The 25,559-nt window shown below is 44.2% G+C and overlaps 4 protein-coding genes across 4 annotated transcripts in view; 3 read left to right on the top strand and 1 right to left on the bottom strand.

The window, feature by feature from the left end:
* Window positions 1-403: 403 nt before the first annotated feature.
* Window positions 404-2,641, bottom strand: LOC149276002 (ferritin heavy chain B-like). Its single transcript, XM_089504017.1, has 4 exons — window positions 2,540-2,641; window positions 2,252-2,398; window positions 1,213-1,338; window positions 404-559 (listed from the first exon to the last, which is right to left on the bottom strand). Exons 1-4 carry the CDS (start codon window positions 2,639-2,641, stop codon window positions 404-406), a joined length of 531 nt encoding a protein of 176 aa, XP_089360143.1.
* A 2,309-nt stretch (window positions 2,642-4,950) lies between these two features.
* LOC149276001 (ferritin, lower subunit) lies at window positions 4,951-8,322 on the top strand. Its single transcript, XM_089504016.1, has 4 exons — window positions 4,951-5,052; window positions 5,840-5,986; window positions 7,871-7,996; window positions 8,176-8,322. The coding sequence occupies exons 1-4, from the start codon at window positions 4,951-4,953 to the stop codon at window positions 8,320-8,322; spliced, it is 522 nt and encodes a 173-aa protein (XP_089360142.1).
* A 7,694-nt stretch (window positions 8,323-16,016) lies between these two features.
* On the top strand, window positions 16,017-18,023 carry LOC149276000 (ferritin heavy chain A). The gene is made up of 4 exons (XM_089504009.1): window positions 16,017-16,198; window positions 17,134-17,280; window positions 17,436-17,561; window positions 17,780-18,023. Exons 1-4 carry the CDS (start codon window positions 16,097-16,099, stop codon window positions 17,933-17,935), a joined length of 531 nt encoding a protein of 176 aa, XP_089360135.1. The 5' UTR covers window positions 16,017-16,096; the 3' UTR covers window positions 17,936-18,023.
* Window positions 18,024-20,471: 2,448 nt separating this feature from the next.
* The window catches only part of LOC149275999 (ferritin light chain, oocyte isoform-like), a 5,408-nt gene continuing 320 nt past the window's right edge, over window positions 20,472-25,559 (top strand). Inside the window, exons 1-5 of the mRNA XM_089504024.1 lie at window positions 20,472-20,573; window positions 22,226-22,372; window positions 23,431-23,556; window positions 23,938-24,099; window positions 25,487-25,559. The exon at window positions 25,487-25,559 is cut by the window's right edge and continues 320 nt beyond it. Coding sequence (XP_089360150.1) covers window positions 20,472-20,573; window positions 22,226-22,372; window positions 23,431-23,556; window positions 23,938-24,099; window positions 25,487-25,559 — 610 coding nt within the window. The remainder of the gene's footprint in view (window positions 20,574-22,225; window positions 22,373-23,430; window positions 23,557-23,937; window positions 24,100-25,486) is intronic.

Below are 25,559 nucleotides of genomic sequence, written 5' to 3'. Positions count from 1 at the left end.
ACTTTCAGCTAGAAAAAGTTATAGTCAGCATATAAAACATGATGGCCTCTGAATGCGGACACTAAGCTTGGGGTTATGCCCCGTGGAAGGCAGACAAACGTGGTCACTGGCGTTGTAGAAGAGATTCTTCATATAGATTGTCGTATCTGTTCACGCCCGGAGTTCTAGCCCCTGCAGGTTCCAGCTGTACTGGTTGTAGTTGTGCCCCTCTTGTTCCAATCTTGGGCTCCAGGACCATGTATGAAGAATAGCATTTTAACATACAAAATTAGCCAACAACCAGTCAGCCAGAAGTGTTTTATTGTAAATAAATAGTAAAGATGTTAACAGGTTACAGATACAATCATCTTCTCGGGGAGGCGGATGACCTGTTGACCGGTAGCCTCTCTAAAGAAAAAGGATCTTAGCTGGTCTCGCCTAAGGTGTGCTTATCAAAAAGGTACTCTCCCATGCCATTCTGGGACACACCAAGGCGCTTTAAGTTAGTAATATAATCACCAAGCTTCTTAATTCGCTTGACATGTTCCTCCAGTTGCTCGCTCTCCAGGAAATCACACAGCTATAAGTGAAAAAAGAAGAATAAGGGAGGCTTGAGTATGACATGACCTCAATGGCAGAACCTTGGGGCATCGGCATCCCTCACAATCCATTCTGTAGGGTAGGGTTGTCCTCTTTGATGGCCATGGGCAACCCTTGTTTCCCGCGCCATTTGCTTTGCTTTCTTGCATATGGCTTGCTGTATCCTAAAAGGCTTAAGGATGTTTGGATCAAAACCAGCCCATCTTCTTGGACTTAAATATGGTGCATCTGGTTTAATATGAAAGTCTATGGCAGTGTTTCACAAACTTAGGTTTGCAGATCACCAGTGGTCACAAGGACGTTCCAAATCGGTCCTCGGGATGATGCAAGGAGTGTGACATAAAGGGTATTTATGGGTATTTACGGGTGAGCTAGTGTCAACGTGACTGCAGTATAGAACGCGGGAGCAGGAAGAAACATTTACTCAAACAAAATATTGCCTTGGTGAATATTTCTGGTGTATTTTGAGATCTGAATAATGGAAGGTAGTTGGTTCTCAAGAATATTTCTAAGAGCCTTCCTCAGAAGCAAAATAAACGCTGAGACCGGTCAGCCGAGACTCTTACTGTATAATAATAACAATAATCAGCATCATATATGTTGGTTTAATTATGTTTGGGTTTTTTTACTCACATGGGGGTCGTTTCTGTCAGTTGCCACTCTGTGCACGTCGAGAAGCGCCTGGTTAACGGTCTTTTCCAGATTTAGAGCCGTCTGCACGGCATCCAGGGAATTAACCCACTCATCACGTTCTGGTTTCTGGGACAAATAAAAGGAGCATACAGCTGATGTAAAGTAAGCGATGGCTGAGAATATACGCCATTAAAAGATATAAATAGTTTAGGTGTTTCAAGAATGGTTATGACGGAGAGGAACACTATACCTGCTATTCCTTTCCCACAATACATGTGTTTATGGGGTGGCTGCTAACTGTGGTCCCCAGGACCCCTCAACATTGCAGATCATTTTTAATGAGATTAAATTTGTTTTTAAAAACAGTTTTAGCTTTTGCATAAAATTATATTTTTAACCATTTGTATGTGGTCTAGCTCTGTTCTAGAGCAGTCTTCTAGACAAACACCCTGACTTCTTATCGTGAGCCTGTGGGAAACAACAGAATGGCTCTGCCTCAATCACCCTGTTGGACACTCTGCCCAATGAAAGTCTATGGGGGGGCTGTATTAGCATTGCCATAAAGCATCAGCTCAGTGTGGTGAGCAGGAAAAGTCACCCAAAATATCACTTTTACCGGGTTCGCGGATTATTGGAACCAAATAAAATCAATCCAGGTTTTTGTCAATGCCAACTGACATTACTGTATACAGCGCTGGGGGTAATTACTGTATACAGCACTGGGGGTTATATTACTGTATACAGCCGTGGGGGTTATTACTGCATACAGCGCTGGGGGTAATTACTGTATACAGCGCTGGGGGGATTATTACTGTATACAGTGCTGGGGGTTATATTACTGTATACAGCGCTGGGGGGTTATATTACTGTATACAGCGCTGGGGGGGGTTATATTACTGTATACAGCACTGGGGGTTATATTACTGTATACAGCCGTGGGGGTTATTACTGCATACAGCGCTGGGGGTAATTACTGTATACAGCGCTGGGGGGATTATTACATCCTCTTTAAAGAGCAACCCGGCAATTCTCATCCCACCTTGACATCCTGCAAGACTATACGACCTCCACGCTTGTTCTGATACTTCTGGAACTTTTCAGCATGCTCCTGTTCCTCGTGGCTCAGCTCCTCAAAGAACTGGGCCACGTGATGAAGGGCCACATCATCACGGTTAAAGTAGTATGACTGAAAACAGAAAACAGAGAGTTATTCAAGTCAAAACTAGGGGGGGGGGGGCAGCGGTACCATGGATATTTGTGGCTTCCCTTAAAGCTAGAACCCCGGGGTTCACTACACTGACGTAATGGATCATTCTGTAGAACCTACCATGGACAGATAGGTGTAAGAAGCATACATCTTGAGGTTCACCATCCGGTTGATGGCTGCCTCGCTGTCCTGGCTGTAGTTCTGACGCAGTTGAGAGTTCATCTTGCTGTTGGGTTGGATGGCGTTCAACAAAAAGTAAAATAAATTGGGTTTACGCTTAAAACCAACAGGCAGTTCCGTTCAATCACTGTTGAAGCAAGAACTTTGTTTGATTGCGATGTTCCAAAGACTGCGGGGACTTTTATATACCATGTCAGAAGCCACGCCCCCCACCATCCAGAAAACTTACGGCCAATCAGGGATCTTTTGCTGACGCACCTGTGAGATTTAATTTACTTGTTATTGGATTGAATTTCTGTCAAGTCAACCTCACGATAATAAAACATGTTATTTATAATGGAAAATATTTCAAAGCTCGGAAACGTGCGATAACCAACCTGCCGCTGGCAGCTCGTTTTGTAGGAATTCAAATAAAATGACGTTTTACGCCTTTCTTAAGCCTTATGTCTGTCTCGCGTTAACGAGACATTGGAAGTTATCGTATAAGCATATTAAATGCTGAAAAATAATAGGACACCCAAAGTAAACGACTTGTCTATCAGCACGGAGCACAGACATCTGTTCGGCTTGATACAAGTTGTGGTAAATAATGGGTTACGATCTTTAACCCCTTGACTACCGGGGTTTTTTTTAGTGCCCCAAATACCGTACGTTTTTTGCTATTTTTATGATTTGTGGGCTCATTAAGATTTCCCCCAAATGATGCATCCTTTTTTTCCAGAAAAAATAGGGCTTTCATTTGAAACCATGAAAAAAAGTCATATTTATATAAATATATGAAAATAAAAACATGATTGGGGGGGGTTCTCCTACATTTTTTTGGCTGGCCCAATTTTTCGATGCCTGCCTTACATAATACCCTATAGGTTTGGGGGGTAGTGAATTGAAGGGGGGCTATACTTTTTACAGTATTGATAGCTTTTTATTATTTTTATTTATTTGTTTGTTTATGTATTTGTGCTGCTATTAGTGAAATATGGATAGAGATCTGTTTAGGGATCTGTCGTAAATGTGATTGTATGACATCACATTAGTAAAAAAAAAAAACTTTGGGGGAATTTTTGTGGAATTTCTAATTGCCGATACCCACCAGCGGCGCAACGTATATGAATATTTATAGGATATTTCCTAGCATTTTTTGTTATATTATATTTTTTACCTTCATTCTGTCTCGCAGAAACTGTCTGGGGTGGAACTCAAACCCTTATCTTTACCACTTCATGTTCTTGAGAACTTTGCAATGTTCAGCAGTTTTTTTTTGCTCGTAACTTGGGTGTTGCACCGGGTGACTGGTCACTGCCCCCCCCCCACGAGTGTCGATTACGGGGCCAAAGGCTTGGGTTTTACTAATTAACACCCTAAACACTAGAAATTCAAGAATAAATATTACAGAATGAGTACAGCCTACATCTAGTAGTCTTCGGCCGCATAAAGGGCCAACCTGAACGACTCCGGACCCCAGGACTCCCCAACCTCTCATTTAACGAATCATTTATTATTATTTATTATTTTGTGATTATGGATATATTTTAACTTTTTTTAATCAGGTACAAACGGCAGGACATGCGTTGGTGCAGGGCCTCCGATATGATGTTAGGAACAGATTGGGGATGAAAGTTGGCCAATTATTAATCGTGTGCACGCGGCAACCTGATGGATACGTGTCTTACATCACCAGGCTAGACACCTGAAGCACGTGGCTGCGCGTGTGCGGCCATACACAGTGCTGGATCACCTGTGGTTATGCATGTAGGAGGTACCCGCGGCTCCAATGCATTTTGCTATGCAAGTTTAAATCCCGTGGAAGTCAATGCGATTCTGGGCAACAGCGGCTGCTCAACTCCCAAGACCACCCTGCCATCTTTACCCCTGGACAGGGTAGGATTTGGGCAGGAGAACCACTACCATCACACTCAGGCATCCAGCTTCTATTCATAAGTTTTCCAATAAGGAAAACATTTTATTTCTAAGCAACCAAAACACAGCGGCGGGGTACCGGCGGCTGCGGACCACCACCCTTACTAAATGCACACGACCTGGCTGGCCCAGCGTCATGGGAGTGGGAGATCAAAGCAGCCTGCATGTAAAAACATACACTCCTCTTTATTTGTATATCAAGTCCGTATGAATGAGTGATTGGGGTGTCTATCCAGCACTTAGCTAGTTAATGCGATGTCCTAGGCAGGCCGTGCTGTCGCTATGTGGGCGTGGCCCGGGTAGGGGCTACAGGGTTTAGGAGGGGCTTATCTCCCACTCCCACTCGTGGCTGCTGGAGGGGGGAAGGGGACACCGGAGTGACTCTCATTGAGTTGAGTGCTGCTGCTGTCGAGTTTAGGAGCCAAAGGATCAGAATGGAGTCCCGGATCAGACACAACTTCCACCAGGACTGTGAGGCCGGCCTCAACCGCGTGGTGAACATGAAGTATCACAGCTCCTACCTCTACCTGTCCATGGTGAGCCTGCCCGGGCCCTATCCGTGGCCCCCCACAAATGTGCCCCCCCCAGTCCAATCAGATCCATCCCATCCGCAGAACCAAGTCACCTGTGGTTTTAAAACTAGTCCCTGTATCCTAATGACCTCAGGTCAATTCACGTTCATCAGAGGAGGGGGGGCATAATCAATAATATCAAATCCAGTTTAAAAATTAAACTCCAGTGCCTTTTAGAATGAACCCCACTGGGGAAAACGTAACCATTTAAATGCCAGATGGAGTGTGCAGCGCCTGTCAGTTGTTCCTCCCCTCTGACACCCGACAGGGTATTTAGCGTAGAGAAAATAATAATTATTATCATATTATATTCATATAGCGCCGGACTGGCGATGGATCGGTGGCCCTGGCACTTTAAGGCCGGCGGCCGCCTGATGCGTTCGATAATGAGGGTCCGGCTAATTTATATATTCCTTCTGAAAACCGAACCACCCCCAGCACCTGGGATCTTGAAAGTAAATATTTATCATTTGTATCAGCGGAATTTGTTTGCGGATCTGACAGTTTGCAAAATATTGTTACGTATTGTGAGTTATTATTACATGGGAGTTATTTTGTATCATAGAGTCTGATATTTAACCAAATACTTTAATAATGTAATCCCCGTTGCGCCTGTTCCTGATTTCAGGCCAAGTTCTTTCTATTTTCTGGATTAAAATATGTAGGCTGTTTTTTTTTTTTTGTGTTCTTAAAAAAAATCACATTTTTCCCCATTTATAAAGAATTTATTCATTTTTTTTCTTGTGGGCAGGCATATTATTTTGACCGCGATGATGTCGCACTCGCCAATTTTTCAAAGTTCTTCCGGGAACGGTCTGAGGAGGAAAAAGAACACGCAGAAAAACTGATCAAGTACCAAAATCAAAGAGGGGGCCGTGTCTTCCTACAGAGTGTTGAGGTATGTCGCCCCCCCCAAAAAAAAAACTCATCGTAAAAATATATGCAAAGAAAATATTCTGTATTTATATTGAAGGTTTTTTTCAAAATATTTTAAGCATTTTAAAGAAAACTAACAAAAATCCCATGCAGGCTTCAAAGTATTACCGATACCGGCTGAGAGGCAGTGAGTGGGACCATCCGTAATAATAAGGCTTAATTTTTAATTCCTAAATAATAAAAAAAGTAAAAATTCATATTTATTTATTGCAAAAAAAAAAAAATCCTCATTACGAAAGTGGTAGTCATTTTGTTGGGCGAAATGCGTCAGATACGCCCATTATCTCAATGAGGATTTTTTGTCCTGTGCTATAAATGAAATATGAATTTTTACTTTCTATTATAAGGGATTAAAAATTAATTTTTTTTATTATTATTATGGATTAATACAGCATCCAGGTCCAGATTGGGAACGGTCAGGCGGTCCTGGTATTTTTATATGCAGTGTACAGCCTCGGGTACCCAGCCAGCAGCCACACACTGTACGGCCGTATCTGCTGCTGCAGTATCAGTGCTGCAGTATCAGTGCTGCAGTATCAGTGCTGCAGTATCAGTGCTGCATTATCAGTGAGTATGCAGCCCTACTGGCCACCAGTCCGTTGGGCAGTTGCCCTGTCTGCAAGGTGGCCAGTCCGGACCTTGCCTAAAAATGGCTGCTCACAACAAACACCACCATAACTTAAAAGATAAGTCGTCCCTTTGAGCTCCGCGTGCAACACAATACACAGCCTGTTCTGATGAGCTCATGGTGTTGCGCATGGAGCACGTTGTTTCTATGTGAATTTTTAAATGGACAACTAAGCCTTAATTTTTAAGACTTATCCAGGTTTCCAAGCTGATGTGATATCCGTTGTCTTAATTATTATTATTATTATTATTATTATATTTTTTTCACTTTGGGTTCAATATTAAGATCCACTGCTGTCCATGCTAAATTTCTCTTTTTACATACGCGCTGCCATACAGTAACACACAATCACTCTAACTCCGTACAGTTACGCGTATATACTCTGTCCCATCATCCATGTCCCGGAAACCCCGGTGTAACACACAATCACTCTAACTCCGTACACTTACGCGTATATACTCTGTCCCATCATCCATGTCCCGGAAACCCCGGTGTAACACACAATCACTCTAACTCCGTACACTTACGCGTATATACTCTGTCCCATCATCCATGTAGTTTCCACAGCTCTCCTTCCCTCTCCCGGAAAAATCTTTTTATTTTATGTTTTTTGTTTTTTTTACTCTAAACACACGCACTCTACTGCTATACGGTAACACGCAATCACTCTAACGCCATACACTTACATACACTCTCGCTATCTCCGATCATCGATGCCGCTCACACAGCTCTCCTGCTCTCTCCCGCAAAAGTTATTGAATAGTCCGGTATCCTAGGGCTTATTGAGTCTACAAAAAAACCCAAAAATGATAGGGTGAGATCAACCTGCGTAATACTTTCCCCCAAGAGACGTTCATCTGGGTGTCTCAATGATCACCCACCCCCCCCCTAAAAACATCTGGCTTAGTAAATTGGCCTTTAATGATATTATAAATTAAAGCAACATTGGAAACCTGATTGTTGGTGCTATAGAATGCCTCAACGCTTCCCAGAAATAATTATTTCATCATGCCAAATTTTGCCTTCTAGTTTTCCAGGGAACACTTAATTGTCATGTGACCCAAAAAAACAGTCACTGATAGGATGATGCCAGGGAAAAGCTTCTTAACATTTCTGTGTGGTTTTTATGCGATGAAACATTTAGAGGAAAGAATAAAACGAGTCCTCGAAGGATTCTGTCTAACATATTAATGTTTTTAACTGAGCTTTCTTCTTAAGAAACCGGAGCGGGATGATTGGACCAACGGATTGGAAGCTCTTCAGACTGCTCTAAAGCTAGAGAAAACTGTGAATCAGGCCATGCTGGACCTACACGGCTTGGCCGGGGATAAGAATGACCCGCACGTAAGTATATGCATTATCTCTAACGTCTGGATCAGATTAGACCTGTCATCTTTCCATGGCGCTGTTACCATAAGGGAGAGTGGAGATTCACTGGCATGGGAGAAGAGGACGCTGTTCCTGTGAGCTTACAATCGATGTTTGCTTTTGTTCTTACTTGCGCCCCTTCTTTTTCCCTGCAGATGTGTGATTTTCTGGAGTCCCCGTTTTTATCCGATAGCTCAGAAACTGTGAAGAAGCTTGGAGACCACATCACAAGCCTTAAGAAACTCTGGGCAAGTCACCCCGGGATGGCCGAATACCTCTTCAACAAGCATACGCTTGGCTGAAGTCCCCTCCCGGCAGTGATTCCTCCGACACAAACGCCAAAACAAAGCATCTCATTTTTTTAAATTTTAATACGTTTCTAAGTAAAACATTTTTGCAATAAAAAGATGCTTTTGGAACCTTTTTTATTCGCCCTCATTTATATATCTCCTTTAGGAGAAGCTGCAGCTCCAGATCTGCAGTGCTCCACTCCTTCTGTGGTCCGGTTTTCACGCCACTGATTGGTTGTTTGAAGCATCCAAACAGTGGCTGGAAAAGGCCACCTTCGAAATCAGCGGTCTCGCTAGATGCCCACTGGAACCTTCCCCGAGCCAACCCAGTAGCTCGCTGGTGGTGAGTCTATCACATGGGCAGTCTTTGGCTAAACACATCTCTTAGATGCCCATAGATAGGGAGGGAGCCGGGGCAGAGACACAATGTAACTCTTCTACAACGGACAGAAGTGGGACGTCAAGTTGTGTCCTCGAAGACCTGAACGCCACCGGTGGCCATATCTACCAAATGGTACGTGTCATCTCAAAAATCTGTTTCTACACACCTTGAAACTCTCTGAAAGCTCCTGGAGCCTCCGAGGTGGCCTTATCCCTGGATGGGAGATGTTGGCACGGAAACGGATGGGTATAGAAAGTATGTGAGTGCCTCCTACCATAAGCAGATGCCAGTATCTGCTCATAACCACTTGGAGGCAGACTCCGCTAGGACTACGGCTCCGGTCCATGAGCTGAAACCTTGAAACTGAAAGATAATTTTGTGCGAGTCACTTAAGCACGCACCTAAGAAGGATTACTCCTAGGGGCAGGTGTTCTCTCGCTTGCCCCTGAGATTCATCCTTTATAGGCTGCGTCATTTCTAAGCTTGCATTGGTTTTGGCACCAAATCTAGGAAACATCAATACGTGATCAATTATTTTCTAGATTAATGATAAAATGTATAAATAACGGTTCAGAGCATTTTTTTCATTGTCTTCAGCAAAACGATTTAGCAGATCCTTAATCTTTAAAAATGAACTTTTAACAATGAATACCGGTGAATAAATATTGGTTGGAAGAAGTCAATGCTTACGGCAAACCATGTCACACTGGTGTAACAGTATAAGGACTTTGTAATAATTAGTCTCTCCTCTTCATTCTATGAGGGCTCCTGGACCAACAGGGCCCCTAAACAGCTGTGTAGTCTACTTACATTTTCTAGGGGGTCTTTGAGGCCACCAGTCCCTAATGGGGACCTTATAGGTGGTGGACCATTTTTCTTTTAGTTTTAGATATTCGTAGTTGTATGTGGGCCACAAAACTGCGTACCCCTTGTTAGTTTCATATTTATGGTAATATGCTGGTAATATGCTCTCCATTATCTAGCCCACCTTGGGTAGGCGAGAGGCCTTGCAATGTTTGTTGGTGGGCTGCGATATGTGGCATTCTTGGGACCCGGTGCATTTCATACTAGCCAAGGTGACCTGGCACCCCTTGCTGACCTTGCTGCATGTTGATACCTACAGCCCAGGGCATGTGGTAAGGAGCAAGGTCCAAGGCAAAGCTATTGCTCAAAAGGTTTTGCTCCATTGTGCAAAAGGTGGTGGGACATGTAGGAAGCCATATTGAAGCCCCTACCTGGTCTATTTACACCAAGGGAAAACTTATGTTATGGACTGGTTGGCATTACAATAGTTGGACCTGACACTCTCTTTGATATCCAAGGACAACAGTGTCCATCCTCTAAAGAACAAACACATGTATTTCATGGGTGATTTCCTAAAACAAGAAGGGCCAGGTCACCCATATTTTGGCATATAGTCCAGAATTGTATACTGGTAGGATCCTTATTTGCCCCTATACCAATAAGTAAACATTTACTCATAACAGCCAACATTTTGACCTGAGGGTCTTCCTAGAGGTATAGGTTCCAAAGTGACATAGCAGGCAGGCCCAGGATACTACAGACAAAGACAAGCTCTTCTTAAACGAGGGAACAATCCTACTGAAAATCAGCATTTTATTCCAAGACTGCGTTTTGCTACAAAAAGGAGGAGTCGCACGTAGTTTATAGCCTTTGTATCACAAAACCTTTTGCACATAAACCACGGATTCTGCTAAAGCGAGACAAGAACGAGCAGACTAATCACTCCTGCTTCTCGTTTACTCCACGGCTCGTTCTTTCACTTGTTAAACTATCCCATGATTATATCACAAATGTATGGCTCGTCAGCATGCCGATTTTAAAACACTACAGTAAAGATTATAGCTTCTCGTTGGTTCTGTGGCACTCCCAGTAAGTGAGGGTTCAAGTTATTTTCCATCTGCGTGCCGTCTTTAATTATTTATGTGCTGACACTATAGGTTACATGATGTCTCCATATGACCCACCTGGTCTATATTACATGGTTTCTGTAGCCTGCTTAGCTCAATTGTTTTAACCTTGTAGTATCATATAACCTGTATACCGGAATAACATACTTCCAACATATGAGGGACAGTTCCTCTAAGGGACCCCAAACCCTTTGACCCTCTTATAGATCGTAGAGCTGATTTCTTGTATAATTTCAGAATGTGTGATGGATATTAGAGCCTACCACCTAAGTGTCCCTGCGAAAGGAGAGTGGTTCCTTTGATGTCCTTCTTCTAGGAGCTCAGAATGTTTGAGGGTATCACAGCCCTAAAAGCCCCAATAATTTGTATATAAACAACAGGGTCTTCTTCTTAAACACCTTAATCAGCTACGAGCATTGGTCAAAAGGTCATACAAAAAGTTTTAATAAAGCCACAAATCTACCACAACCTCCAAGACAAAAATGCTCATTCTTGGTCATCACAGGGCGGTGGGTGGCATTTTCTAAGTAGGAAAGACAGGTCCAACCCTATGGTCCTCTATACTGTGACCCAAAACTCAGCTGGAACACGGGCTGTGCTCAGGTTCTGATGAGGGGACCTGTGGCTTTGTACCCCTTTGTACTTTCTTTTCTGTTGGTGGGAGGAATGGCTCGGCTCCTTCATTGGTGGCTTATGGTAGGAAATTATATCTTACGTCTTATTTACTTAATTGTTTCAAGAAATGGAAGATGTCTCGTTCCCTTCCAATGCCAAAATATGACGTGTCTCCTAATTAATTAAACACAACAATATTTTATTACTATTCTTATTATACCTTTTGCTGATATTCTTATTATGAGCCAAATATTCAATGGGCTCATTTTGGGTCAGCTGACAACCAGGATATAAGCCTAGTTTTTAAGACAGCCCCAATACATTCAGGACTGTTGGTAGCTATAGGTACACTGGTGCTAAAAAAAGTGCTAACTGCCAGATTATAATAATAATATCATGATTATAATTATAATCATTATTTGTCCCGGAGTAATGATGGATTAAGCATTATGCAGCTGAACTTTGTCTGCTCTCCAAAACCTGCTGAACGATCATGTGCCCTTTTTCCCACCCATTTACAAATAATTGGTTTTCCGTCTACATTTTATTGGCGTAAACCTATTAATTCTTCATTAATAAAGCAGTTGAAGGTGCGGCAATTCTGATAAAAAAAAAACAGATTGTTTTTACCTAGAATTTATTCAAAGGTCAGTCAATGTTTCCCTAGAAAACATATTGTTAGGGAAATAAAATGTGAAGACGCCGGATCCCAGCAGCGTGCCATATAATGTGTTCTGTGTGCCCCAATATCATACTCCCCAACTGGCCCGTGATTCCCACTGCCTGCATAAGCAGGACAGTAGGGCGGCTATCTGGGACAGGGTCAGAAATGTTTTACTTTCATAATTTAATTTCTAAATATATTTTGTGCTGTTTCTCTACATATTAAATACTAGCGTACTAATAAAATACGGGCTGAGCAGGAGCGCTCAATCAAACCTCTGCGCGGGAAATGATCTTCTCCGGGACACGCAGATGATCTCAAGAAGAACTTCGCTAGGAAGGTTCGGAAATATTTAAACAAACTCAGCAGATGAGCTCCAGCTGTTCAGAATGGAACATCCAGGGGAGGGCTGGTACGTTCTGGATGGGGGGTTCAAGCAAAGACAAGTGGCCCCTTACTACCTCAGCATACACACTTCACTCATATGCACACACTAACAGACATACACATGATTACACATACTTACACTAACATATACTCACGTGTATTCACTAACACATACACACTGGTGCTAACACACACTCCCTCTCACACTACTTACACATTCATGCTCACACACTTACACATTCCTGCTGACACACACTTACACATACATAACCAGGCTAACACACAAGCACACATCCATGCTAACAAACACTTACACATACACATCCATGCTAACACACATACACATATATGCTAACACACAAACACTTACACATTCATGCTCACACACTTACACATTCCTGCTGACACACACTTACACATACATAACCAGGCTAACACACAAGCACACATCCATGCTAACAAACACTTACACATACACATCCATGCTAACACACATACACATATATGCTAACACACAAACACTTACACATTCATGCTCACACACTTACACATTCCTGCTGACACACACTTACACATACAGAACCATGCTAGCACACAAACACACATACACATATATGCTAACACACAAACACATACACATTCATGTACATTTACACATACAAATTCATGTACATTTACACATACACATTCATGCTTATGTACATTTACACATACACATTCATGCTCACATTCATGTTAACACACACTTATATATACATTCTAACATCCATACATACATTCATACATACTCCCTTCCTTACCCTCTTGGTCACTCCCTCGCTCGATCCATCACTCCCTTACCACACCTGCAGCTTTCTTTCTGACGCTCACAGAGTATGCAAGCAGCCTCTCTTTTACTGTGGGGTCACAGAACCTTGTGAAATGTGACCCCACTGCGCTCCTACCTTAAAATAATCTTAAATCGTTCACAAAGGGCCAGTCCAAATATAAACAATTTTGGACCGGCCTAGGGGGCATTTGCCCCCCTGCCTCCGTACTAGCCCGCTCCTGCTTGTGCCGCACATCTATAATGTATATAGAGAATAGATACGGATATTACTGGGAATTATGCGGCCGTTTCCTTTGGCTTCTTTTCTGTTTATAAAAGCAGAACCGTGACATTGTGTTTATAAGATAAATCAGTGTTTTCTCATGACATGGAGTCAGTCGCTGCACGTAGATGACCATGACTTGGAATTTCGCAATCCCGGTCAGTTTCGTTCACTTTATTTTAAACTAAAAATTTTATTTTCGTTTAACAAAGTGCATCGCAAGGTGGGTATTCACAATGAGGTCGATGTATCATGGTATTTCAGATCCACGACGTATTGGGGCTAACATAAGCTTAGTAGGAGGATCAGAAGGCCCCATCCCTGTGCCACGCATGTGCTGCATGCATGGGTCACAACGGTGGCCGTGCCAGTGAGTCGCAGTGCTTCTCCGCCCTGCCCAATCGGCCAAAGGTAAAGTGCTGGGGCAATCAAGTACCCAGTTATGGGGCAGAAAGGCTTCCTCCCACCTAGAGCTAGTGACCCTATGCACTATGGGTGGTCCCGTTGACAGTTAGATATCTGAGCGGTAACCATTAGCCATTGTTTTCTACATAGTACATCGTTTTTTGTCCGCTGTCACTCAGTCCTTGGTCTTCTCATGCGTTCTCGATAGCCTTGTGTCCAGATGTCCGGACGATGCTTGTATGAACCGCTACCACTTCTGCTGGAAGGCTCCTCGCCTTTCCCAAAACTCTCCAGATGAAAACCTGTTTTCCTACATTACCGGGACAACCGACACCCAGGACATAAGCATTGTTGTCGAGCCTGTTCTGGCATCCTCAGGACTGTTGGCCTGTTTGTTGAAACATTTGTTTTCCTGCCACTAATACCCTCGCATCCTGTACCTCGTTGCCCATTAAACGGGTAAAATAGTTTATGTGTGATAGCGTCTAAAATGATATTTTGTGCTTTTGGACCCAAAACATTAGAAGTCAGTCTGGTGGAGCGCGTGAAGCTCCTTTGCAGATATATACGGGGACATCTGACTTAGTCTAGATCATTCTAACATTCACTGGCAACCTCCTGCCTCATGACATCATCCCCCCCCCCCCTTCGGCTACTTCATTTTGTGCAGAGTCATGCTGGCTCCACATCCCCGGGAATTAGCTCTCCGTTCACGCGGACCGATCCTTTGCTGAGTCATTTTTACTTTGTACTATTTCTGAAAATACTCTTTTCTTAAATGAATATTTCCTTTTCCTTTTCATAGTTACCAACAGATCTGAGTGTGACAGAGCAGTCCCGGCAAATGAGCTCACACCCCGGCAGGTGTCCCAGTTATCTACAGCTTTGCATGCGCAATCCCCAAAAAGGGCACCGCGCATGCGAAGACAAGACTGTGATGGAGCACCCGATAACATCATATTGAGTCTCATGTGCTGTACATGTGATGTAGCTTGTCACACGTGTGACATCATCATACACCCTTGGGTGTCCCAGGGTAGGGACAAATATTTAAAAATATGAATCATGCCTGGATCTCTGACATCTTTACGTACAACCAAAGGCAGCGTTGACACCATTACTGGATGTTTTCAGGGTCGGTAGGCATGTAGGGAATTGCCATTGTTGTCTCCATGACAGATGGGTGCAATAAACTCACTTCCTCTCAGTAGTCATGGTAACCACGGGGAAGGGTCTGCACCAGGTGCCCTTTTAATGAATCATGTGTATAGTTCTATATGTTCCATTGATATATCCGATGGTTAGCTCTGTGGAGCAGGGGTGACACGGGGCATCTTGAGGTGCTTAGCCATAGACTGAAGAATAAGCCGTAGGGACTGTGTGAGATGCCTCAAGTGTTTGTCCTGTATTGCTTATTATTATTCTGCAGCAGCTTGGGTGTTTTCCATAATCGGTGCAGGCCGTTCACACAGGATCGGCCCCAAGGCCCACAAACACGGCCCCCCATTCTCCTAATCATACCCCAACACTCAAAATCTTGCCCGTCCGACAGGACTCACATCAATAATGTCTCCAATTAAATGGTTCCTGTATGTGGCAATGTAAAATATTTATAAATAGTGTTTCGTATCCAGCGCTGCGTAATTTGTTGGAGCGTAAAAGGTAACTAAAAGGTAATAAATAATAATAATAATAATATTCCATCCGATGGGAGTCATCAATGTCTGCACAATGATCACATAAATCAATCAGGACTTATGTGTCCTGCAATGATCCATGGAATAAATAAACATAATAATTAACATAATAATAGTACTAATAAAAATAACAACAATAATAATACTTTCATACATCTGTAGATAATATAATAATTGGATTATTGCGTAATAAATAATGTAACATAATCCTGAGTCATTGTGCTCAGCTGCAACTGCCTAAAAATGCAAGAATGCACGATTTGCCCTGTGATGGGGTAATATTATACAGTAAGGGAAACAGGCATTATGCTAGTAATGCAGGTCACGCCCCTGCTCTTTCTGATGAGCTGATTGGCTCATGGCATTGGATGCTAATGAAAGGGGGTTGTTCCCTTTGCCCCACCCCCTGCAGCCACTGAGTATAAATACTGAGATCCTTTTGTATTCAGACCAAACCTCTTCTGGCTCTGAGTGGAGTTCTTGCTTCAACAGTGTTTGAACGGAACCCCTCTGAGTCCTTCGCTCTTTTTGAACATTTTTTTTTTGTTCTATTGCTGCATTTTATTTTTAACTAAATCTTTTTTGCGCCACCCGCAAACCACCGAAACTCCGCAATGGAATCCCAGGTGCGCCAGAACTTCCACCGAGACTGCGAGGCTGCGATCAACCGCATGGTGAACATGGAGCTGTATGCGTCCTACGTGTACCTGTCCATGGTGAGTGTACCGGGGGGGGACGACGACGGGGCTTTTACCGTACATACTGTATATAGTAATATAAATAACACCCCTCCGCATCCTAGTGGTTTAACCCATCTTGTGGCGCAGGCGTTCCTGTCTGCCTTTGTTAGTATTGGAGGTGATGTAACAACAGTACCGTGTAACTGGGGACTAGTCAGCATGGGGTTAAATACCAGCTGGGTGTAGGTGGCTTCTAAGGCCTCTAAGGATCAAAGGGTTAAACGGCTGTGGGTAATGCAGCAAGGGGTTAATAGTTGTCGCTGCTTGTTTATACTTCCTTATTATTACTAATATAGTAACAAGCAGGGTGGTTATTATAAATACTCCATGGTTACAAGCAGGATAATAATACTCTTGCTATTAGCAGGGTAATCATTAATACTCTATAGTTACGATCAGGGTTATAAGCATAGCGGTAACTATTTATTAATCCTCTGGCCATTAGCAGGGCAGTAACTGCTCTATTAATACTCGGTAGCTCTCTTTGTGTTCTATATACTTGCAATGAAGGGCCCCAGTCTGTATTATACTCCCCAAAGCCCATCCCCCCCCCTCCCTTCTGGCTAATCGCCCCATCCAGAAGGTCGCGGTCTCCAGGGTCTTATCGTTCTCCGGGGTCTTATCGCTGGGAGGGGGGCTGAGGCGGTTATTTTTCATGTAGACGGCCGCAGAGGGTGGGGCGGAAATTCTCGTGTCTCGTAGAATCTGCTCCAGATAACGCTCTTCGGTTGCAGGATCCCGTCTTAACCTTTGCTCCTTTATTTCGAAGAACCTCTAGCTAGCGAGTGACTTCTCGGCCATGTTCAGCGTTGTGTGCGTCGGTCTAGTGCTAAGGTGGAGGCGGTAAAGGGTTTGACTTCAACGTCTGTAAGTGTCCACCTCATGTAACCAAATCTCTTTAACCCTTTCAGTCCTACTACTTTGACCGCGATGATGTGGCCCTTCACAACGTGGCGAAGTACTTCAAGGAACAAAGTCACGAGGAGCGGGAGCATGCAGAGAAGCTGCTGAAATATCAGAACAAGCGTGGGGGTCGTGCGGTCCTTCAGGATGTGAAGGTGAGGACAGCAGCCGCTTCACCGGGATGTTCTGAATCCCAAATGCATGTCTGACTATACTCCATATGTGAAGATCTTCTCCCCAGCGCAGGTGCCCAGAATAGTTGCCCCTGAAAGCTGAGTTTCGTGTTCTAACTTCCTCCTTTTCCTTATAGAAACCAGAGCGTGACGAATGGGCCAACACCCTCGAAGCCATGCAGGCGGCTCTGCAGCTGGAGAAGACCGTGAACCAGGCTCTTCTGGACCTGCACAAGCTGGCATCTGACAAGACCGATGCTCATGTGAGTATCTAGGAAAGGTCCCATCGTGTAGACGTCCCCGTGTCTATATATAATAATCCACCAGCGCCAGTGGCTCCTCTGCTGATGGGTCTCGGAGGAGTTCCTGTTGTGTTCAGCCCTCGGCTTCCTGTTCTAGTTGTGCAATATAGAAAATAGTGCTGTGTCGGTATCTTCTTGTTAACCCTTAAGTGATGCAGCCTTTTATTGCGTGTTTTTAGCTGTGTGACTTCTTGGAGTCCGAATACCTGGAAGAACAAGTCAAGGCCATCAAGCAGCTTGGAGACTACATCACCAACCTGAAGCGCCTTGGGGTGCCCCAGAACGGCATGGGCGAGTACCTGTTCGACAAGCACACCTTGGGAGAAAGCAGCTAAATCTCCTCCAAGGAAGATCAAGCCAGTCTACTGAACGCATGAATCCTCTATTATCTGTGTCTCTCACCGAAGCCTAGACTTTCCTCCTGGGTGTGATGAAGACTTGCGTGTTTTCTGTAATGTTCTAAATCATGCAGTAGCTGCTGTGCTTGTCAACAAGTTTCCAATTAAAGATTTTTCAGCATTCCAAGACAGTTTCTGTGAATTATTAAGGGTGGTGCAAATAAATGTCTTTGGGGGTAGTTAAATAATGGCATGTCTTATAAACTGTATGGGTGTTCTGACCACAGGGAAGTGTAACTACAGTATGCTGACACCCCTCCGATTTATTGAGTTTAGATGTTTCAGACACACACGCACTACTCTCAATAGAGTAACAGTGGCAGTAGGATGGGTTGTACTGGGTCAGTGACATGGTGCTGTCATAGCATGTGGCTTTTATCACAAGTCCATTTGTGACAATCTCAACGTGTATTTGGATATCATACTAGTTATGTTTTTACCAAGTTAAAAACGTGCATGTGATCTAAATAGTAAATGTCTTATAATAATGTGAATGTTCTGGTTACTAATGGAACTCCAGAAGCTGATGGCCATTAAATATTTAATGCATTTCGCAGGGCTCTAGAGAACTGAAGCCACTCTATGGGCCATTAACCTGACAATGGGTTAAAACAATAGTTGTTTAACAATGTGTTTAATCTTTCTGTGTAAAGTGCCGGGGTTGCCAGTATGGCCCTGATGTTGCCGGTAGAATTTACCCAGTTCTGCCCTAACCGGTATTTTTGGTATTTGTGATTACGCAAACAAAGAGTAAAGTCCAGCAGACGGATCCTTCATGCGGCGGCAGCTGCCAAATAGACTTTAACCTCCGATGTGGTTTGGTTTATCCTGAGATAAAACAAATCAATTATGCACATAAACATTTGGCCATAAAATAATGCGTTCACACACAGTTTAAAAATGGTTTTATAAAATTGGCCAGGGAGGGCAACTCTTGGTGGGGGGGTGGGGGCATCCATTCCATCCAGCTAATTCATGACCTGGAATACTTTTGGGCAACTCACACTTTTAGGGCACCCGTATCCCATCCCAGACCCAACATCACCAAAAGAGAATACCCAACGGCAGGACCATAAAGACTGAACTAATCCGACCAACGCTCAGGGGCACCATCAGAAACTGTCATTTAGGGCTTGGGCAACCAGTGCTGGGCTGCCCCGTAGGCATTCACGCAAGTGTCCTCGGCTCCGTGTTACACATAGCGTCGATGGTGGGGCTGGAAATATAATTCAGATTCTCATCTAACCCTACAAAAGGTAAGTAGGAGCCCCACTGTGGGTGGATTTGATCTGAAGAGACCTCTAAGGTCACCGAAGCTTATGTGACACCTTCTCCTATGTTGCCCAATATTTTGACTAAAGCCCTTATCTCCTCTTGGGCAGATCTGTTCACACAGCACAATATTTTTTAATTCTTCTCCCAAAGCATTGCAACATATCTGATTCAACCGTCCCGTGACACCCCGTAGTAAGGGCAACGTGATAGATTCTGCATGAAAAACAAAGATTTCATCCTGTTTACTTCCCTTTTACCCAGTGATCGCTGGAACGTTATGTAACAAGATCTCCGCCAAGCTGAGCCAAGGATAAACCTGCAAAACCAATCAAACCATACGAGCCCAGGCTGGGGAGAGCAATGAGCCGCCAAGCGGTAGCTTCCAGGTGTTGAGGGACTACAACTCCTATGATGCTCTGCCTCCCACGAGTTCAACCCCTTTCTTTTTAGAATTAGCGGCATATTACATAGAATATGCTGGTCGGTCATACCCATTCTGTCCATTTTTTTACCGATGTAAAGACTCCAACCTTAATCAATCCTTGGTCTCATTTTATAGTCGAAATAGTGTTATGCCTGCCCCATGCATGTTTAGGTTTTGGCTACTTCTGCTGGGAGGCTGATCCGCTTATTTACCACACTCTTGGCAAAGTAAAACTTCCTTACATTACCTCTAAGCATCAGGCGCTCTAGTTTTAGAGGCTGGCTGCGTTTTGCGATCTTGCATACGGTGTCATTTTAACGCCAGCGCTACATAGATATGGCTGGTTAACCCCGTCAGTTCCAGGTCAGCGCTCAATACACTACAGTCTTTGTTGGCACCAAAATATAGATTGTCACTTAGGCTACTGCTGGGTTGGACTAAAAAATAGTTAACAAAATCGGTTTGATTCCCCTCGGGGTGGGATTAGAATACATGGGTGTGATTCCCAGGTGCTAAAGCTGGGAGGCTCATTGATTAGGCACTCAGTGTGCAGGAAATGGCACCTGGCGCCATCTAGTGGTGAGATATAAGAACTGCATCGCTCTTTATATTCCGCTGCGAACTGCGCTCGCTATCAGCAGTTCTTGCTTCAACAGTGCTTGGACGGGACTGGCTCGGTGTTTGCGCCGTTATATCGCCGGATTTAGCGCTCCAGGTCGTTGCCTGCTTCCCCGATTGTGAAAATTTAAACACACGTAATCCGGAGTTGTTACCATGGCGTCTCAGATCCGTCATAACTACCACCAGGACAGTGAAGCTGGAGTCAACCGCATTGTGAACCAGAAGCTGCAGGCGTCCTATACCTACCTGTCACTGGTGAGTGAGCCTCCGGGGCTAGTGCTTAATCCGGGTCAGAGATCTGGTATGTAGCCCACTGCACTGCTACTTAGTCTGGATCAGTGATACAATGTGTAGCCCAGTGCACTGCTACATAATCCGGATCAGTGCTATAATGTGTAGCCCACTGCAGTTTTACTTAATCCGGATCAGTGCTGTAATATGTAGCCCACTGCACTGCTACATAATCCGGATCAGTGCTATAATGTGTAGCCCACTGCAGTTTTACTTAATCCGGATCAGTGCTATAATGTGTAGCCCACTGCACTGCTACATAATCCGGATCAGCGATAAAGTAGTATTTTCACCGACTACCAGTCACCCCATCATTTTGATCTGCAACTCCCAGTATGCCTGACTTTCCTCTAGGCTGAGCATCGTAAGATTTAAATAGCAGTTTGTTGCAGATCAGGTGTCTGAGGTTTATTTCTTAATCAGTTTTTTCCCCCACCCTAATTCTAAAAGAGCTTGCTTAATTTGCTAAAACTGGGATTTCATAACCCTGGCAGTGAAATAGTTAAACCTAAAATAACTTTTAGTAAACCCCCCCCCCCCACCACAAAAAAAAACCCCCCATCTCAATTAACTAATGAAATGCAAGCAATCCTGTACAAACAGCCCAGGGTGGACAGAATGCCATCTGTGTTACGAAGACCACCCACATAGAGCTGATTCTGCAAGAAAACCTTATTTGGGTTTTTCTGAAGTGACATTTAAATCCCCAACTCTACATTTAGGGCGGGGGGGGGGGGGTGATTGCCTGGGCCCCTGCTGTATCAGTCCGAAATTGTTTAGGAAGGGCCGGCTGAGATTGGAATGCCCCTTTGTGAACCATTTTGGAATGGTCTGGGGAGGTTGAAACTAGACTTGGGTGCCGGCCAACTCTGTGTTTGTCTTTGGGGGGGGGGGGGTCGGGGGGTGTAACGGCGGCATCTTCACATTCTGAGAATATTGGCCCGTTCCTGTGTTCGGTTCGGGTGAATGTTAGTGTTTGTTCTTACGGGGTTAACGTGGGACGCACTACACAGCAGCTTTGGTGCCATGATTTTAAATGAGCAACTCTATTGGTTGATGGCAGACAAGCCCCCTGCTGATGACCAATAGCTGCTCGTACAGACTTAAAATCCTGGTGCCGCAACTTGTCCTGGAGAGACCGCTGGTCTGCCCGCTCCAACAGTTAACGGTCCGTACAAACGGCCAATAGAGTTGCTCGCACGGACCTTTAACCCCCGATAGGGAACTTTGCCTTTCTCCCCTCTACAAGATTTAAAGGGCCGTACGAGTGAATCTATTGGTCGCCTGCAGGGGTCTCCTCTGGCATCAACCAATTGGTTCGCACGGTGCTTTATCTCCTGATGGCGGACCTATGGATTTCCTCTCCTGTTAACCTCTGTGATGCTGCGTAGATAAAGTAGGCTAGATGGGGAAGGATGTCCGTCTTCGTATACGTTTTCCTGCCACCATGTTCGTATGTTCGGCATTCAGGCTGAACAACAAAAAATGCACCCTTCTGGTTTGTAGGACCCCTGGGTACAATGGACCTTGCCAAGGTATTCCTGTTTTCTTCTGCTGATGGTACTTTATGGGCGCTTTATATGTGGGACCTTTAAATATTTTTCGATTCCTGGCAGGGGTTTTACTTTGACCGCGATGACGTCGCTCTGGCCAAGTTCTCAAAGTTTTTCCGTAAGCTGTCTGAGAAGAAGCAGGAGGAAGCGGAGAAATTCCTAAAGTTCCAGAACAAGCGTGGTGGAAGGATTGTGCTTCAAGACATCAAGGTAACTGGTGACCACTTAGTGGTCCATGGGATAAGCAGTTAATGTCTGTCTTACCAAGATGATTGCACCCTGTTTAACTAATGGGGGGGGGGGGGGGACTTTTTAATATAATTAACCAGATCCTGCAACTTCTGCCCAGGGTGATGCCTTCTAACTTAGAAGCGTGCACATAGGCAATAGGCACAGCCAAGAATTTTATTCACTACCTGAAATAAGTAGGGTTGCCTGGATTTATGTTCTAGGTGGCCTGAGGCATAGAAATCTCTAACCCATGCCCTTAGAATAAAGGAAATGATATACAAATATATGGACGAGCATGAGATGACCTAAAGAGCGGTTCTCGCATATAGATGGACTGAGAATTTGGTAAACAATCTCCAAGCTTCCTTCATGCAGTGACCCTAACAAACCGAAAACAAAGCATGGTGCATCCGATTAGTGGCCGTTGGTCTACCCTTTGGAACTGTTAATGAGGGCAATGGGCCTAGATTGTGATAATGGGATTTAATGGAAAGATAAGAATTGGTGAAATCTTTGTATTGTTTGCCCCCCCCCTCCCCCCCCCATCATTTATATGTGGTACAGTAGGGTCTCTTGCCTGTTGACGGGAGATGTTGGCCTCCGATCTGTGAATGGTGGGCTGTGTACCTTGGTGGCCGTTCATAAAGGGTTTCTTGTAGGCCAAGTCAGTACAGTGAACAAGGGGATGGCAGCTTCAAGGGTGCAAAGCTCTTCTTCTTCTGTCCTGTGGTGGGGTCTCAATGCCAGCATGACCCACCATACCTAAACACGACTGATTACGGCATTTATGTAAATATTCGGAAATGTTTTAGACAGCAGCTCATTCTGGCCTAGGTCTGCTACGAAAACCTGAGCTTTATTGTTTAAGAAGGTCTCGGGTATGTTTTATCTGAATAGATTTTTCTTTAGTGGATGGCTGCACTCAATGTCTTCATTAGTTGTGCTATATGAGACCTTTAGGAGGGTCTCTCCATTTGGGGTTTTCCAAATTCAAAATGGTCTCCCTCCGTATTTCTCTGAATGCCTGTGCTGCTCAGAAACCAGATGCTGATGAATGGAAAACCTGTATCCAAGCCATGGAACACGCCTTAAACCTGGAGACCTCCGTGAACAAAGCTCTGCTGGACCTGCACAACACGGCAAAAACCCAAACGGACCCGCATGTAAGTTACAAGCACGGCTTCCATACAGCTTCAAACGTAACCGGGGCTCATATAGTGTTCATAGTAACTAGTCTATTATGGCTCACCAAAGTCCCATGATGTTTGCGATGTATTTTGCAGTTTTTATATATAAATAGTTGGCTTGTGTGTTCTTGCTCCGTTATCTGAGCCCAACCTACTAGACGAACACCCTGACTCCTTGTACTGCCTAGTGGGGAAACTCTAGAATTCCTTCAAGTCTCTGCTGTGTTGTGTATACAGACTGGGTTGTAGGGGAAACCCTATATGAGCGCCACTCTTCTGTATTTAGCACTTAAGAACCTCTTCCAAAAGTTTTTTTTATTCTGTTCTGATTTTTCTTCATAATTCTTACTCCCTCAGATGTGTGACTTCCTGCAGACGGAATACTTGGATAAGGAGGTTAAGTTGATCAAGAAGTTGGGCGACCACCTTACTAACCTGAAAAGAGTGAGGAGCACCGAAGGGGGACTGGGAGAATACCTCTTCGACAAGCTAACTTTGGGCGAGGACAGCGACTTGGATGTCTGAAGGTCTACTCTGTCACTAAAACCGTCCAAACTTAGGATGCTTTAAAGGAAGCTTTGTGCAACCTGCCATGAAATAAAAGCTTTTTGTCAGCAAGACTTGCGTGTGGGGTATATTTTCCTGCGGTCTTGGTGTTTCATAATACTGCATGTAGTAGTACAATAAAACTGCGCGGTGTTGGTAAATTGTGAGGGATGTAATGGTGCAGCTTAGCAGTGGCGTTCTGACAAATGTTCTACCTGGCTTCAGCTTGCCAAGATCTGTGTGCTAACTGCTGAGCTGGTGTCTAGAAGACCACCCTAGTATCTAGCGTGCAGCCAGGCGGATCAGCTGAGTGTGGCTTTGTCGGCCAGCGGCCCACTTAACGTTTGCCAGGTAGCTGGTCCGGGCCTGCTGCAAAGGCTTGACCCCCAGTGAACCTTACCCAGTAAACGGCACAGAGGAAAAATAAATCCCGCATCAAGGTAAAGATCAAATGGAATATATATGTTGAATTATTTCCGGCCAATGAGCAGCTAGGCATCAAACCAAATGAAAACGATAAACGGAGATAATGACCTCCCCTACCAGCGGGTCGTGCGGCAGGAAGGAAAAAGTGAAATGATTTAATGGAAAATTAAAACCACTATACCATGGGGGGGAGGGGGAATGCTATATCAAAATGATATATAGATCAATCCCCTTTATGTATGTAAGACTATAAAGGAGCTGGTAGGTGTAGGATAGATTTTTTTTATTTTTGATGTAAGGAAATCCTAAAACATCTCATTGACCCCAACATTTTAGAGGGCCGGTTTGAAATGTTGTACTAGTAGTAGGGATGGTGATAGAAGCTATTTATTGCCTGGTGTGCGTTGGTACTTTAATATTGAGGGAGGGGTAGCTTGTTTGATCTGGACCCTCCTATCGCTCCTTGTTCTGCCCGGCTAACTCATTGTGCTGCGGAATGCGTTGGCGCTATAAAAATATATTTCAGCTCACCGTGCTTTATGCTGCTCACAACCCTGATCTAGGACTCTTGAGCAATGTGCCCATGTCGTCTAAATATGGAAAATATATATACAGACGAGGTCGATTGGTTCTGGTGCTACCCTATAGACCGAGCGGCAGCCAAGGGCTGATAACGGGCACTTCTGTTTATGTGCCTCCCTGCCTTGGTGAAAAAGTAGATGGAAGAATTAGAAACGCTTGGTCAGAGGCAAGAAATGCGAGTATATCCCTTTGGCCTAGTTAAAGCACCATATGCGGTAATGCGGTGCATTAGATCTAATGTATTCACAAGATGTTCTTGACATTGACCCGGGCTATACATATTTATCTTTTATAGATGTGGTTACCAGTATTTTCACTTAGTAGGAACCTTTCTTGATGTTGTCCTGAAAAGTTTCGACCGCACCATTTCCCTGCTACTAACTCACAGGGGGTGGGGAAAAAGCCTCCCATGGATGCCTGGTCGC

Source organism: Sceloporus occidentalis, unplaced genomic scaffold (genome assembly GCF_023333645.1).
Source record: "Sceloporus occidentalis isolate IW3139 unplaced genomic scaffold, rSceOcc1.0.p SCAF_252, whole genome shotgun sequence".
Taxonomy (NCBI): domain Eukaryota; kingdom Metazoa; phylum Chordata; class Lepidosauria; order Squamata; family Phrynosomatidae; genus Sceloporus; species Sceloporus occidentalis.
The sequence above is the reverse complement of the archived record's forward strand: the minus strand, read 5'-3'. Positions and strand labels throughout refer to the sequence as shown.